The sequence below is a fragment of the Sphaerodactylus townsendi genome, linkage group LG17 (genome assembly GCF_021028975.2).
Source record: "Sphaerodactylus townsendi isolate TG3544 linkage group LG17, MPM_Stown_v2.3, whole genome shotgun sequence".
Taxonomy (NCBI): Eukaryota; Metazoa; Chordata; class Lepidosauria; order Squamata; family Sphaerodactylidae; genus Sphaerodactylus; species Sphaerodactylus townsendi.
Window position 1 is genome coordinate 9,395,479 of NC_059441.1, and position 17,208 is coordinate 9,412,686.

Here is a 17,208-nt window from a genome sequence, read left to right on the forward strand (position 1 = left end):
GATTGATTGATTGATTGATTGATTGATTGATTGATTGATTAGATTTGTAGACCGCGCCATCCCCAAGGGGCTCTGGGCGGTGCGCAATAACATCAACATATATACAGTTTATAACAAAATAAACAATTATTACATGTAATAAAATCTATTAAAACCATTAAAACAGCGATCAATACAATTTGCAGCTGGGTTTTACAGTGCAGAATAGCAAAATCCACTTGCAAACAATTGTGAAAGTGGATTGAAAGTGCATTCTTAAGAACATACGAACATAAGAACATAAGAACTAGCCTGCTGGATCAGACCAGAGTCCATCTAGTCCAGCACTCTGCTACTCGCAGTGGCCCACCAGGTGCCTTTGGGAGCTCACAGGCAGGATGTGAAAGCAAGGGCCTTCTGCTGCTGCTGCTGCTCCTGAGCACCTGGTCTGCTAAGGCATTTGCAATCTGAGATCAAGGAGGATCAAGATTGGTAGCCATAGATCGACTTCTCCTCCATAAATCTGTCCAAGCCCTTTTTAAAGCTATCCAGTTTAGTGGCCATCACCACCTCCTGTGGCAGCATCTTCCAAACACCAATCACACATTGTGTGAAGAAATGTTTCCTTTGATTAGTCCTAATTCTTCCCCCCAGCATTTTCAATGGATGCCCCCTGGTTCTAGTATTGTGAGAAAGAGAGAAAAATTTCTCTCTGTCAACATTTTCTAACCCATGCATAATTTTATGGACTTCAATCCTATCCCCCCTCAGACGTCTCCTCTCCAAACTAAAGAGTCCCAAACGCTGCAGCCTCTCCTCATAAGGAAGGTGCTCCAGTCCCTCCATCATCCTCATTCTTCTGCACGTGCGGGCCAAAGAGTCCGTTTTCTTCCATTAGGAGAAAATGGAACCAAGAACATCTCCAACAGCGTGTGACCATATCGCATTTAAATGGCTTCCCACCCTGTAGAATGGTTGGCTGCAACAAAACAGACAACAGGTCGTACAGAAAAATGCCTTTCCACCTCAAAATCCATGCAGGTGTATTTTTTTTCTTTAGGTTATCTGATGTATTTTCGAGGTTTGTCATTTAGCAGCTGCCAGTAAAATAGCCATCCCCCCCCCCCCCCTCAGTGTCTACCATATTCAAAAATAATAAGTTATAAATTGGGAGAAAAAGATGATCAGAATTCTGTGAAAATACCAGCGGGATGAAGTCTGAGAAATTAACATAGAGATTAATCCTAATTCTCCCCCTGCCAAAGTATTTTGTGTATTCCGCCCATATGGTCTTGGCTGCTATATATATTTCATCTGTGGAGGCTGCCTGAATTATTTCTGAAATCTCACAAGGGATTTTGTTTGTTCCTTTCTACCCCGTCTTTCTGTTGCTGCAATACTCCATGCCATTTTTATTCTTTTGATACCACCTTTTCCTCATCGTAAAGGTGTTCCAGCCCCTGAATTACCTTAGCTGCTCTCTTCTGCACTTCTTTTAAGTCCAATTTTATTTTAAATTCGGCTGCCAGAACTCTACACGGCACTCCAAATGGGACCATAGTGACCAGCAAAATATTAATTGTAGGTTCTAGTCCCGTGGTGGCGAACCTTTGGCACTCCAGATGTTATGGACTACAATTCCCATCAGCCTCTGCCAATTGGCCATGCTGGCAGGGGCTGATGGGAATTGTAGCCCATAACATCTGGAGTGCCAAAGGTTCGCCACCACTGCTTTAGGCCATAATGCTGCTGTTACCCACCCTGAGCTCATGAGATTGGGCTATCGCTTCTGAATGTCCCTGTGAATGCAGAGATCCCCAACCTTTTGGCGCCCGTGGGGACCTTTGAGATTCGAACACGGGAGAATGGTTGCAGACACAAAATGGCGGCCCCAGGAGGTGGAGCCAAACGCAGCAGTCACATAAACTTACAGGATTTTTTAAAATATTTATTTATTTATTTTATTGCTTTAAATTTCATAGACCGCCTTATCCCCGAAGGGCTCTAGGCGGTTCACAATAACAGTTAAGCAGTAGTAAATACTTAAAAACACATCCAAAACTCTTAAAATTCGGTAGCAGCATAACAGTTCCAACAACAACAATCTAAAAACCCATGTTGGCGGCGCCCGATCTTAAGGCCGACCTTAAAGCCGGGAGGGGCCGGCAGTGCCAAAGATGAAACCAATATAAAGGCCCTGCTGGAGATGATATAAATATGGCGGGGGGCTCACGATACAGTAGAACCTCGGTTTTCGTTGCCTTCGGTTTCCATCGGTTTCGGTTTTCATCGATTTTTTCTGTGAAAATTTTGTCTCGGTTTTCATCGATTTGCCTCGGTTTTCATCGATTTGCAGTCAGGTGCAGGGGTTCGTGGACAAAAATCAACCGGACAAAGCTGTTTCAGGCCATGTCTGCAGCTTGTTCAATGACAATGTCTTGCCCCATTTCAGACAAATCTTAAAGAGGTGTCAGAAACAGACCTCCTTGGACAGCTTTCTGGTGCGACATTGGTCCACTGGCTCTGAAGCTGGTCCTAGTGTTATTGTTTGTTACTATTTTCAGCATTAAACACTAGGTTTATTCACCAAAATGTGTGCTTGGTATGTTTTTTTGGAGTGCCTAGAATGGATTAATTGGGCTGACATTGATTCCTATGGGAAAGTTTGCCTCGGTTTTGATCGGTTTCGGTTTTCATCGATTCTTTTCGGACGGATTACCAACAAAAACCGAGGTTTCACTGCGTGTGTGTGTCTATATCTATCTATCTATCTATCTATCTATCTATCTATCTATCTATCTATCTATCTATCTATCTATCTATCTATCTATCTATCTATCTATCTATCTATCTATCTATCTATCTATCTATCTATCTATCTATCTATCTATCATCTATCTGTCTGTCTGTCTGACTGTCTGTCTGTCTGTCTGTCTGTCTGTCTGTCTGTCTGTCTGTCTGTCTGTCTGTCTGTCTATCTATCTATCTATCTATCTATCTATCATCTATCTATCTATCATCTATCTGTCTATGTAACTATGTATCTATGTATCTATGTATCTATGTATCTATGTATCTCTCTCTCTCTCTCTCTCATCTATCTATCTATCTATCTATCTCCATATCTATCTATCTATCTATCTAGATGGATGGATGGATGGATGGATGGATGGATGGATGGATGGATGGATAGATAGATCTAGATAGATCTAGATAGATCTAGATATAGATTGATATAGATAGATATAGATATGTATATAAAAATGGGAAAGAAAAGTATGTATGAGAGAGAATAAAACCAACCCTGCGGGGGTTGTTACTGCAGAAACGTCATTTTAATCTGCTATTGGCTGTCTTTATACTTTATACTTCCATCTATGGGACCTTCACCCACACCTTCGCCCACCATGAGACTCCGGCCAAGCTCCTCGCCCTCTGCGAGCCATCTGCTATTTCCCCGGGTGTTTCTGTTTGGCAGGCTGCGGCTGCTTTCCATCTGACGGCTCTGTGCTTTATGTGAATAAAAAAAACCTTTCGGGTCTGCTGTTCCCTAAAGTAGATTTACCTTCAATCACCATTTATTAAATCTCTGTCCATTAGAAACCGTCGCCTGCAGGAGCCATGTGCATTAAGCCTGATTATACAGACGCTGGGGGGTCGGATCGGCGGGGGGGGGGGGGGGAGCGGGGAGTGGTTGCCAGCTCGTTTGCTCGCATTTCCCCCATTCCCCTAGCCTGGATCGCTCTGCTTTCTGGCACGAGCACCCTTCCAGCCGAGACAGGCATGTCTTCGGGCTCCAACTGCGCGGGTGCCTGTTTCGGTGCGCTCTCTGGCACCCGTTGACTGGTCCTTGGCTCCCACAGACTGGGTTTGGAATATGTAGGTGTCGTCCGGGTGTCATGGAGGGCAAGGGGGCAGGACCCAAAAAAGGAAGAGGGAGGAAGCTCAGCGGCTCCCTTAGGAGGATGAGCGGCTCTTTCAAACGCGCGTCGCTGAAGGGTTCGGCGTCTGGGTCGCAGAAGGTAAGCCACAGAAGGCCCTTGCTTTCACATCCTGCAGGTGAGCTCCCAAAGGCACCTGGTGGGCCACTGCGAGTAGCAGAGTGCTGGACTAGATGGACTCTGGTCTGATCCAGCAGGCTCGTTCTTATGTTCTAAGGCCCTTGCTTTCACCTCCTGCCTGTGAGCTCCCAAAGGCACCTGGTGGGCCACTGCGAGTAGCAGAGAGCTGGACTAGATGGACTCTGGTCTGATCCAGCTGGCTTGTTCTTATGTTCTTATGTTCTTCTTAAGCCCGGGAAGTTTGTCGTTTGCTCGAAGCCGTCCAACCGAGCCTGAACCCTGGACCCGACTGTCAAAGAGTCCTCCTAGTTTGCTCTCTGGACCGGACTGTCAAAGAGTCCTCCCAGTTTGCTCTCTGATTTGCTTCCCCCTATTATTAGGAAGCCCTGACCTCGGTGGCCCGGCTAACCCCGTCTCACCAGATCTTGGAAGTGATGCAGGGTCATCCCTGGTTAGTTCTTTTCCAAGAAAGCCAATGTGATTCCAGGCTGTATCAGTAGGAGCATAGTGTCCAGATGGAGGGGATGTAATTGTACCTCTGTTCTGCATGGGTTAGACCTCAGCTGGAATACTGTGTGCAGTTCTGGGCACCGCAATTCAGGAAGGACATGAACAAGCTGGAACGGGTCCAGAGGAAGGTGACCAAAATGGTCAAAGGTCTGGAATCCATGCCCTATGAGGAGAGACTCAGGGAGCTGGGGATGTTTAGTTTGGTGAAGGGAAAGTTAAGAGGTGACATGATGGCCATGTTTAGATCTTTGAAGGGATGTCATGCTGGTGAGGGAGCAAGCTTGTTTTCTGCTGCTCCAGAGACCAGGACCAGGAGTAATTTATTTATAATGGGTTCAAGGTGAAGAGATTCCACCTAAACATCAGGAAGAACTTCCTGACAGTCAGGGCTGTTGGATAGTGGAATGCACTACCACGGAGTGTGGTAGAGTCTCCTGCCTTGGGGGTTTTTTAAGAGAGGCTGGATGGCCACCTGACAGGCGTGCTTTGACTGTGTGTTCCTGCATGGCAGGGGGTTGGTTGGATTTGATGGCCCTCGGGGTCCCTTCCAACTCTATGATTCTTGGAGGGTAGACCAACAAGAACGTCCAGGGTGGCTATGCAGAGGAAAGCAAAGGCAAACTAACCCTGAAGATCTCTTGTCCTGATCTAGATGCCCAGCTCTTGTCCGATCTTGGAAACTAAGCAGCATCGGTCCTAGTTAGCGCTTGGATGGGAGACTCTCAAGGAACTCCATGGCCTTCTTATGAAAGCAGGCGATGGCAAACCAACTTTCTCCATCTCTTGCTTTCAAAATCCTACGAGGTTGCTATGGTTGCAGTACGTCAACACTTGATTGTAGCTCTGACCCAAGTTAGCTGGGCTAGATTGGATCTTGGATTCTTAGCAGCAGTGGCCTTGGTTGATGCACATAGGGGCAAAAAATCCAAACTTCACATACACGCTACAGGGGTCAGTGCTATCAGTCACAGACCAGGAAAGGGATTTGGGCGTTTTAGTTGATAGTTCCATGGGAATGTCAACTCAATGCATGGCAGCTGTGAAAAAGGCAAACTCTACGCTGGGGATAATTAGGAAAGGAATTGAGAATAAAACTGCAAAGATTGTCATGCCCTTATATAAAGCCGTGGTGCGACCGCACTTGGAGTACTGTATTCAGTTCTGGTCGCCACATCTCAAAAAGGATATTGAAGAGATAGAAAAAGTGCAGAGAAGGGCAACGAGGATGATTGAGGGACTGGAGCACCTTCCCTATGAGGAGAGGCTGCAGCGTTTGGGACTCTTTAGTTTGGAGAGGAGACATCTGAGGGGGGATAGGATTGAAATCTATAAAATTATGCATGGGGTAAAAAATGTTGACAGAAAGAAATTTTTCTCTCTTTCTCACAATACTAGAACCAGGAGGCATTCATTGAAAATGCTGGGGGGAAGAATTAGGACTAATAAAAGGAAACACTTCTTCACGCAACGTGTGATTGGTGTTTGGAAGATGCTGCCACAGGAGGTGGTGATGGCCACTCACCTGGATAGCTTTAAAAAGGGCTTGGACAGATTTATGGAGGAGAAGTCGATTTATGGCTACCAATCTTGATCCTCTGTGATCTGAGATTGCAAATGCCTTAGCAGACCAGGTGCTCGGGAGCAACAGCCGCAGAAGGCCATTGCTTTCACATCCAGCATGTGAGCTCCCAAAGGCACCTGGTGGGCCACTGCGAGTAGCAGAATGCTGGACTAGATGGACTCTGGTCTGATCCAGCTGGCTTGTTCTTATGTTCTTATGTTCTTATGGTTAGTACTTCGACGGGTTTGCTAGCATGGTGTAGAGGGGAAGAGTGGCAGGTTCTAACCCAGAGAACCAGGTTCGATTCCCCACTCCTCCACAGGAGTGGCAGGCTCTTATCTGATCAACCGGATTTGTTTCCCGGCTCCTACACATGACGCCTGCTGGGTGACTTCGGGCTAGTCACGACCCTCGCCAAACTCTTTCAACCCCACCTGCCTCACAAGGTGTCTGTTGTGGGGAGAGGAACTTGTAAGCTGCTCTGAGACTCCTTACAGGAGAGAAAGGTGAGGTTTAAACCCAAACTCTTCATCTTCTCGGTCAGCGGTTCTCAACCTTCCTAATGCCGCAACCCTTTAATACAGTTCCTCATGTTGTGGTGACCCCCAACCCTAACATTTATCCATTTTACAGATGGAGAACACTGATGCAGAGAGTCTTAGGTGACCCCTGTGAAAGGGTCGTTTGACCCCCCCAAAGGGGTCGTGACCCACAGGTTGAGAACCACTGTCCTAGGTGTTCTTCCTAGAGCAGTGATGGCAAACCTTTTCGAGACCGAGTGCCCAAATTGCAACCCAAAACCCGCTTATTTATCGCAAAGGGCCAATTCGGCAATTTAACCTGAATACTGAGGTTTTAGTTTCGAAAAAATGGTTGGCTCTGAGGCATGCGTTACTCGGGAGTAAGCTTGGTGGTAGTCGGTGGCTTCGCGTTGAAGCAACCATGCAACTCTTCCAACGGGTGAATCATGACCCTAGGAAGGTTTACTCAGAAGCAAGCCCCATTGCCAGCAACCGAGCTTACTTCCTGGTAAAGGATCACACTTTAGTTCTTTGCATGAAAACCAGCGCTTATCAGGGTTACCTACACTGCTTCCCCAAAACTAGGTCCTTAGGTTTAATGCTAATAATCGAGCCCAGCGACCCAGGCCAGCCTAGATGTGTGGGGGTGGGGTGAGGGGGGGCTCTGTTTGTGTGTGCCCACAGAGAGGGCTCTGAGTGCCCCTTCTGGCACCCGTACCATAGGTTCGCCACCACTGTCCTAGAGTGTACTTTGAAGCAGTAAAGCGGCTATCCTCATCTCTCGTTCAGTCCTTTCCGTCTCTTATAGCAGCACTGAACCTCTCAAAATCACACAAACGGAAGAAGCTCTTGATCCATTCAAACCTGTTTTGGCTTAGTGGATTCCCAAAATGTCCGACAGAGAAATGTTTTCTTTTGCTGCCGGGCTGAGAAAGATGAGAGAGAGACGGGCATCTCCCATGTGCAAAGGATTTATTCAGCCGCTGAGCTGTGGGCCCTTCTTTTCGCGTCCTCCGATTTCCCCAGCGTTTCCCTCGCCTTCTCCCAAAGGAAAGGCGCTGAAGGAGCCATTTTGAACCTTTGCTGAGAAACGGCATGAAAAGACAGCCTTTTTTTTTCCTGGACGGAAGATTAATCTCTGATAATAGCGTTGTCAATGATGTAACAGCTGGTCTGGATTAATATCTTGCAATATCTGCTTTCATGTGATTAATAGCTATATGGATAAAAAAAAATCCCTCCGCTTGTACCTTTGGAAGTCAGCAGAAGTTACTAAGCTTTGTCCATTTGCCAGTTAGATGGTCCACCCCCCACCCACCCCCATCCCCACTGTATTCAGACCTGAAATTACAACCGGGAGACCACCAAGAAGAAGAAGAAGAAGAAGAAGAAGAAGAAGAAGAAGAAGAAGAAGAAGAAGAAGAAGAAGAAGAAGAAGAAGAAGAAGAAGAAGAAGAAGAAGAAGAAGAAGAAGAAGACGACGAGGATGACGACGAGGATGACGACGAGGATGACGACGAGGACGACGAGGACGGGGAGGAGTTTGGATTTATATCCCACCTTTCTCTTCTGTAAGGAGACTCAAGGTGGCTTACAAACTTCTTTCCCTTCCTCTTCCCACTACAGAAATCCTTTGGGGCAGGTGAGGCTGAGAGAGTTCTGAGAGAACTGTAAACTAGCTCAAGGTCACCCAGCAGGCGTCAAGTGCAGGAGCGGGGAAACAAATCCAGTTCACCAGATTAGAGTCCGCCACTTGTGTGGCGGAGTGGGGGATCAAACCCGGTTGTCAAGATTAGAATTTACCAGACTACAGAGGAGACTCAAAGGGGCTGACAATCTCCTTGCCCTTCCCCCCTCACAACAAACACCCTGTGAGGTAGGTGGGGCTGAGAGAGCTCCGAAGAACTGTGACTAGCCCAAGGTCACCCAGCTGGTGTGTGTGGGAGTGCACAGGCTAATCTGAATTCCCCAGAGAAGCCTCCACAGCTCAGGCGGCAGAGCTGGGAATCAAACCCGGTTCCTCAAGATTAGATACACAAGCTCTTAACCTGCTACGCCACTGCTGCTCCACCAAGAGACCACCAAGAAAGGCCACGGTCAATATGTTCATAATGCTAATCAGATTTGCAGATGACATTAAATTAGGAGGGGTAGCGAATGCTCCAGAGGACGGGGTCAGAACTCAGTCTGACCTGGACAGACTAGAAAGCTGGGCCAAAACTAACACAATGAATTCCAACAGAGATCAATGTAAGGTATTACACTTAGGCAGAAAAAAATGAAATGCGCAGATACAGGATGAGAGACACATTACATGTGAAAAGGATCTGGGAGTTAGTAGACCAGAAACTGAACAAGAGCCAGCAGTGTTGTGCAGCAGCCAAGAAAGCCAATGCAATTCTGGGCTGCATCAATAGGCATATAGAGCAGTGGTGGCGAACCTATGGCACGGGTGCCAGAGGTGGCACTCAGAGCCCTCTCTGTGGCTACGCGCAAACAGAGTGCCCCCGCAGCACAAATCTAGGCTAGTCTGGGCCGCTGGGTTCAATTATTAGCATTAAACCTAAAACCTAGTTTTGGGGAAGCAGTGTAGGTAACCCTGGTAAGCGCTGGTTTTCATGCAAAGAACAAAAGCGTGATCCTTTACCAGGAAGTAAGCTCGGTTGCTGGCAATGGGGCTTGCTTCTGAGTAAACCCTCCTAGGGTCGTGATTCACCCGTTGGAAGCGTTTCACGGTTGCTTCAAAGCAAAGCCACCTACTACCGCCAAGCTTACTCCTGAGTAACGCACACCTCGTAGCCAACCGTTTTTCTAAAGTAAAACCTCAGCATTCAGGTTAAATTGCCGCGTTGGCATTTTGCAATAAATAGGTGGGTTTTGGGTTGCAATTTGGGCACTCGGTCTCGAAAAGGTTCGCCACCACTGGTATAGAGTTTAGATCAGGGGTCTGCAACCTGCGGCTCTCCAATTGGCTACGCTGGCAGGGGCTGATGGGATTTGTAGTCCATGAACATCTGGAGAGCCGCAGGTGGCAGACCCCTGGTCTAGATCGAGGGATGTAACAGTACCTCTCTATTCTGCATTGGTCAGACCCCACCTGGAATTCTGTGTCCAGTTCTGGGCACTGCAATTCAAGATGGATATTGACAAGGTGGGTCCAGAGAAGGGCAGCCAAACGGGAAAAGGTCTGTAATCCATGCCCAACTAGGACAGACTTAAAGAACTGGGTATGTTTAGTCTGGAGAAGAGAAGGTTTAGGGGTGACATGATAGCCATGTTTAAATATTTGAAGGGACATCATATTGAAGAGGGAGCAAGCTTGTTTTCTTCTGTTCCAGAGACTAGACAAGGAGGAAGGGATTCAAAGTACCGGAAAAGAGATTCCACCTAAACATTAGGAAGAACTTTCAGTATATATGTATCTGGGTAATTTTAATTTCAGATATACCCATTAGAAGCCTCAAAGAACTGATGGAAGTTGTTTGAACATACTGGCATACTGAGGAAGACGCACGAAAAACGTTCTATACGCGCGAGATGTTTCTATGTAGAACCTACAGAATTGATACATGGACTATATGGAACTGAAGTTTTGTTTCTGAATAGAGAATTGAATGGACTAAGTGATTATTTATGTTTAGTTATAAGAGTTGGAAGACTTATGCTGTATTTTTAAGAACCTTGTTAGAGAAATAAGGAAATGTAAATACAAATAGAAATGTTGAGTTGTTCAATTATATATAAGATTAATATATAAGATTAGACACAGCCAGAGTGCAACGTGTGTATTTTTGAGTTTATTTGGGCTAATGTTGACATTGCACTCTTAAAGATAGTTGGTAAATATTTGAAGGGACAACATATTGAAGAGGGAGCAAGCTTGTTTTCTTCTGTTCCGGAGGCTAGGACAAGGAGGAAGGGATTCAAAGTACCGGAAAAGAGATTCCACCTAAAGATTAGGAAGAACTTCCTGACCCTCAGGGCTGTTCGACGGTGGGATTCACTGCCTCGGAGTGTGGTGGAGTCTCCTTGGTGTGTGGTGGAGGTTTTGAAAGAGAGGCCGGATGGCCATCTGTCGGGAGTGCTTTGATTGTGTGTTCCTGCATGGCAGGGGGTGGGACTGGATGGCCCTTGGGGATCCCTTCCAACTCTGAGGCAGGCAATGGCAAATCCCCTCTGTTCACCTCTTGCCCAGACCTGGGTGGCCCAGACTGGCGGCCCTGTGTAACAAGCCAGCCTCCATTGGACAGAAGCTGCTGCAAATTATAGTCAGTGGGCCAAAAGTTGTGTTACGTTGTTCAGCCACTGTGTGGCAACATGCAACCAGGTATAAGTCACTCATCTAGACAGCCGCTGCCAGAATACATTTTCTCATGAATCTGAGCTTGGCTAATTGTTCTCCGAGCCCTGGTTTGGCAAAAGAAAAACCCTGGAAGCGAGGCGAGGGAGAGATCCCGTTTCATAGGTACTGCGTCAGATTAAAATCTGGCGAGTGACGGTTTCGGTCCTGATGTTAAATCCGGTGAGCGTTCACACTGGAGCAGTTATATTTGAGTCCAGTAGCACCTTAGAGACCAACAAGATTCTTGCGTTAACGGGCTTTTGAGAGTCACAGCACCCTTAGTCAGATCCACGTTGAAATTGCTGCAGCTCAGCTCCGAGATCCTAACATTTTGCTCAGCAGCAGTACGATTTTCAACTTCAAAATGTTTTTGGCGGAGCTTCTTAACTAGAACATGCAAATTGCATTTATTATTACTTAAGAAGAAGAAGAAGAAGAAGAAGAAGAAGAAGAAGAAGAAGAAGAAGAAGAGGAGGAGGAGGAGGAGGAGGAGGAGGAGGAGGAGGAGGAGGGGGAGGAGGAGGAGTGTGGATTTATATCCCCCCTTTCTCTCCTGCAGGAGACTCAAAGGGGCTTACAATCTCCTTGCCCTTCCCCCCTCACAACAAGCACCCTGTGAGGTGGGTGGGGCTGAGAGAGCTCCGAAGAACTGTGACTAGCCCAAGGTCACCCACCTGGCGTGTGTGGGAGTGCACAGGCTAATCTGAATTCCCCAGATAAGCCTCCACAGCTCAGGCGGCAGAGCTGGGAATCAAACCCGGTTCCTCTGGGGAATTCAGATTAGCCTGTGCACTCCCACACACGCCAGCTGGGTGACCTTGGGCTAGTCACAGCTTCTCGGAGCTCTCTCAGCCGCACCCACCTCACAGAGTGTTTGTTGTGAGGGGGGAAGGGCAAGGAGATTGTAAGCCCCTTTGAGTTTCCTGCAGGAGAGAAAGGGGGGATATAAATCCAAACTACTACTCCTCCTCCTCCTCCTCTTCTTCTTCTTCTTCTTCTTCTTCTTCTTCTTCTTCCTCTTCCTCTTCCGACCCTGGGAGGTTCATACACTTGGGGGCACGAATGGTAGAACACTAGCAAGTGAGCAGGAAGTGGTCAGCGGGCACTGCTAGAATCCCTTGGCCCCGGCCGCTGGCGCGCCGCAGGGTTTGCTGAGGCCAGCCCTGCCCTAGCCGACTATTTTCCCATAATTACTGACATTCCGTCCAGTTATCTCGGCCCTGCCAATCACGTAGCAGCCTTCCTTCTGGCCGGGTCGTTCTGTAAATCTCTCCACGGATCAGCCCGGGATTAGCGAAGTGCCGCTGGTGTGCTCTATGAGCCAGCATATTTCTGGCACATTGTCATCCAATTTTTAATGCCCTTCTCTGAATAAACCGCCCTCTGGTTTCAAACCCCCCGCCCCCCTGGTCCTTTTCCCCCCGAAGGGGTATCCTCTGAAGGGCCCTGCCTCTTCTGCTATTGAAACATGTGGCTGCATCAGAGTATTGGAAAGCATCCGAAATGGGAACTTAACAAAACAAAGAGAGGCTGAATTGAGGAGTCAACAAAACAGGGTTTAAAGATTTGAAGGGATGCCATGTCGAAGAGGGAGCAAGCTTGTTTTCTGCTGCCTCAGAGACTAGGACCAGGAGTCATGGGTTCAAGGGGAAGGAACAGAGACTCCACCTAGCAGCAGCAGTGGCGTAGGAGGGTAAGAGCTCACGTATCTAATCTGGAGGAACCGGGTTTGATTCCCAGCTCTGCCGCCTGAGCTGTGGAGGCTTCTCTGGGGAATTCAGATTAGCCTGTGCACTCCCACACAAGCCAGCTGGGTGACCTTGGGCTAGTCACAGCTCTACAGAGCTCTCTCAGCCCCACCCAGAGGTGGGATCCAGCAGGTTCTCACAGGTTCCCGAGAGTAGGTGACTAATTATTTGTGTGTGCCGAGAGGGGGTTACTAATTGGTGGTTTTGCCACGTGATTTTTGCCTGAGTTACGCCCCTCAGCAGTAGCGCGCAGAACTTGAAGCAGTCTAGCAGGAGGTGCACCGGCGTGCGTGGCAGTCTTCGCCTGCGTGCATTCCTTTCCCACCCAAGGACCGGCGCAGCGGCTGCGTCCTTGCCACAGCCCCGCCCAGGAATGCCCCGCCTCCAGAATGCCCGGCCACGCCCCCATCGTGCCCCACCCAGCCCCATTGCCGCTACGCCACAGTTTGAATCCCACCACCATGGGAACCTGTTACTAAAATTTTTGGATCCCACCACTGGCCCCACCTACCTCACAGGGTGTTTGTTGTGAGGGGGGAAGGGCAAGGAAATTGTAAGCCCCTTTGAGTCTCCTACAGGAGAGAAAGGGGGGATATAAATCCAAACTCTTCTTCTCTTCTTCTTCTAAACATTAGGAAGAACTTCTTGACTGGCTGTTCGACAGTGGACTTCACTGCCTCGGAGAGTGGTGGAGTCTCCTTCTTTGGAGGTTTTCAAACAGAGGCTGGATGAACATTTGTCAGGAGTGCTTTGATTGTGCATTCTTGCATGGCAGGGGGTTGGACTTGATGGCCATTGGGGGTCCCTTCCAACTCTATGATGATGGCAGCTTTAAGTGAACCCTTTCCGACTCTGTCTCCACCTTCCTGTTTCCACAGCCCCCTCCAAAGCTGCCTCTGAAACCTCCTAGCAGTGCTAGAGTAAAAGTGGGGAGTGGGACGGCCATGTGGGCCGCTTGTAGAAATATAGGGGGAGCAAGCCAGCAAGGAAACGGAAAACAAGGCAACCTGCAAAGAAAACGTGTCGTTTCAGAGGTCTGTTGTCAGCTGCAAGTGAGTGTGAAATGGCTCGTATAATTTAGCTGTGCAGCGAAGCACGTTGAATTAGCGTCCCCTTTCATCTGCCTCTTCTCCGCCCATCTCCGTCTTTCAGAGCTGTTGTTTCAGTCCGGCATTCCTGCCCTCTGGATGCTTTGACTGTGCTCCCATCCTTTTAAAGAGCTCGCTCAGCCTGCGAATCAAACCGGCTGAAGTTTGCAGAGGCCTGGGCCCTTTCTCACCATTCCTTTGGGGCCAAAAACAACACGCTCGGAGTGTGTGCCGAGGGCTTTTTGGGCACACGGCAGTACAAACATTTCTTCTTGACGTATTTTTCATTTGGCAACGTGGTATCAGGAACCCTAGTGGGGTTTTAAATGCAGATTTTTCGCCCCCGCACAGGCGGGTGTGTTGGAAGGACCCCTGCCTCTCTTGACCCCCCAGCAGTGGTGGGATCCAAAAATTTTAGTAACAGGTTCCCATGGTGGTGGGATTCAAACAGTGGCGTAGCGCCAATGGGGCTGGGCGGGGCACGACGGGGGCGTGGCCAGGCATTCTGGGGGCGGGGTATTAATAATTTCTCTGTTACTGTAAAAAACTCTTACTGTAAAAAAAAGTTCCTAATTTCCAGCTGGTATCTTTCTGTCCATAATTTAAACTCGTTATAGCAAGTCCTATCGTCTACTGCCAACAGAAACAACTACTTCTCCTCTATTTGACTGCCTGTCAAATACTTAATACTTTCCAATACTTAATTTTGTTTCTAGAAATCAAAAGAAGGAGACTTTCCTTAAACAAGGAACTTGACCCTATTTCTAAAACATGTTTTTAAAACAGCCCAACAGGGAGAATTATCCCGTTTTCTACCTTCGCTAACCAGCCACATAGGAAACAACAGGACTTTGTGATTTTTGGACCTGATGGAATTTCTAATGGAGAAGCAGACCCAATTAGTAACCCCCTCTCGGCACACACAAATAATTAGTAACCCACTCTTGGGAACTGGTGAGAACCTGCTGGATCCCACCTCTGCTTTTGGGCCAAAAACAACACGCTCGGAGTGCGTGCCGAGGGCTTTCTGGGCACACGGCGGTACAAGCATTTCTTCTTGATGTATTTTCATTTGGCGACGTGGTATCAGGAACCCCAGTGGGGTTTTAAATGCAGATTTTTCGCCCCCGCACAGGCTGGTGTGTTGGAAGGACCCCTGCCTCTCTTGACCCCCCAGGCCCAAATCCTGCATCAGTTAGAGATGCCCGCTCTGGGCAGGGAAATACCTGGATATTGCATTGGTCAACAAGGGTTAAGGGTGCAATTAGCAAGTGTGGTTGGCATGTGTGGAGTGGAATCCACTCAATAATAGGACGTTTCGGAGGTCATTAATTCATAAGGTGTCCGGAAGTCGGAAGCAAGTTGACAGCACTTTACATGCGCTCATACAGACCCCTTCCTTTCCCAACCCGCCCTCCCCCAGGCCCACCCCCAAATCTGCAGGAATTTCCACCCCAGAGTTCACAACTCTGAGCTCCGAATCCTGCCCACGCTGTTATAGCTTGATAGTTTATTGATATTTGTTCTAAGTTTTACATCTTGTTCCAAGAAACTTTTGGTGCTACATTTTGCCTCCAGCCCTGTTTTATTTTGACAACAACCTTGCAAGAGTCTATTATTTTTGCATTCATTATTACTGACGAAGAAGAAGAAGAAGAAGAAGAAGAAGAAGAAGAAGAAGAGGAAGAGGAGGAGGAGGAGGAGGAGGAGTTTGGATTTATATCCCCCCTTTCTCTCCTGCAGGAGACTCAAAGGGGCTGACAATCTCCTTGCCCTTCCCCCCTCACAACAAACACCCTGTGAGGTAGGTGGGCTGAGAGAGCTCTGAGAAGCTGTGACTAGCCCAAGGTCACCCAGCTGGCGTGTGTGGGAGTGCACAGGCTAATCTGAATTCCCCAGATCAGCCTCCACAGCTCAGGCGGCAGAGCGGGGAATCAAACCCGGTTCCTCCAGATTAGATACACGAGCTCTTACCCTCCTACGCCACTGCTGCTGCTAGGTGGAGTCTCTGTTCCTGCACCTTGAATCCGTGACTCCTGGTCCTGGAAGGGACCCCCAAGGGCCATCAAGTCCAACCCCCTGCCATGCAAGAATGCACAATCAAAGCACTCCTGACATATGTTCATCCAGCCTCTGTTTGAAAACCTCCAAAGAAGGAGACTCCACCACACTCCGAGGGAGTGAATTCCACTGTCCAACAGCCAGTCAAGAAGTTCTTCCTAATGTTTAGAAGAAGAAGAGAAGAAGAGTTTGGATTTATATCCCCCCTTTCTCTCCTGCAGGAGACTCAAAGGGGCTTACAATCTCCTTGCCCTTCCCCCCTCACAACGAACACCCTGTGAGGTAGATGGGGATGAGAGAGCTCCGAGAAGCTGTGACTAGCCCAAGGTCACCCAGCTGGCGTGTGTGGGAGTGCACAGGCTAATCTGAATTCCCCAGATAAGCCTCCCTGCTACTCCACTGCTTTAGTACAAGAGAGGGATTTGGAGGGGGAAAGTCTCCTATCCAGGAACTGACCAGTCTCTCGGACTACTTGGCTTCGCCTTCAACCTCACGCAAGCAAATGGCTATGAATCGTTCAAAAACTGGAGCAGCGGAACCCAAGTCAAAGGCCACGTAGGTTCCCAGATGCGCGTCCTACAGATGGCTTTTAACACAGCCGCCCCGGCCTCTTTTCAGATTTGCTCTCAAACCATTAGATATAATTAATGCCGTATGACCTCCTTTTCCCCTTTCCCCCAAGAATGTGGCACTGGACACCTAATGAGGACCCCTTGAAAGCGCCATTAGGCCCAATTGTTTCAATTATGCAAAGCAGTGTTGAAAGCTCCATCCATCAGAGAGAGAGGGTGTCCTTCAGACACGAAGGTCCCGGCCTGCTGGCTCGCCCGGTTTCTGCCAAACAGGCATTCTCGCAAGCCCTTTTAAGCCCCTTGTTTGGAGAGAGGGGGAAAGAAGGTTTAGCAAGCCGGAGACCCTGGGCAGATTTGCTGCGCCGCGTTCCCACCACGAGTTGGGAACACCCTCCGGGCAGAGAGATGGGTCATGGGGTTTTTGTAAAAGGGATTACCTTCAAAGGGAGTCATGGGGTCGGGCTGGACAAAGGAGAAGCTCACATGCTGGTCATATGAGATTCTCCCCTTGATGGGGTGGGACTCGCCAATAGTTCTCGTGGGTTCCGGAGAGGCTCAGAGACCCAAAAGCCTGAAGACGGGACCAAGATCTTAGTGGTCCAAACGATGGCCGACGGCGAGCCCAAAGCCTTCCTCTTCATTTGGGTCTGCTAGAGATCCACCATCTTTTGAAATAAGAGATGTCCAGGGATTGACAGGTAGGACTGTCGGCTAAGTTTCCAGCTTCGTTTTGTATGGTTTTCACGGCTAGGCGAGGCGCGTGTA

The 17,208-nt window shown here is 48.4% G+C and overlaps 1 protein-coding gene across 1 annotated transcript in view; it reads left to right on the top strand.

Annotated features, from left to right (window-relative positions):
- Positions 1-3,797: 3,797 nt before the first annotated feature.
- TRPM1 (transient receptor potential cation channel subfamily M member 1) overlaps positions 3,798-17,208 on the top strand; it is a 69,592-nt gene continuing 56,181 nt past the window's right edge. Inside the window, 1 exon segment of the mRNA XM_048519624.1 lies at positions 3,798-4,001. Coding sequence (XP_048375581.1) covers positions 3,879-4,001 — 123 coding nt within the window. The 5' untranslated portion in view covers positions 3,798-3,878.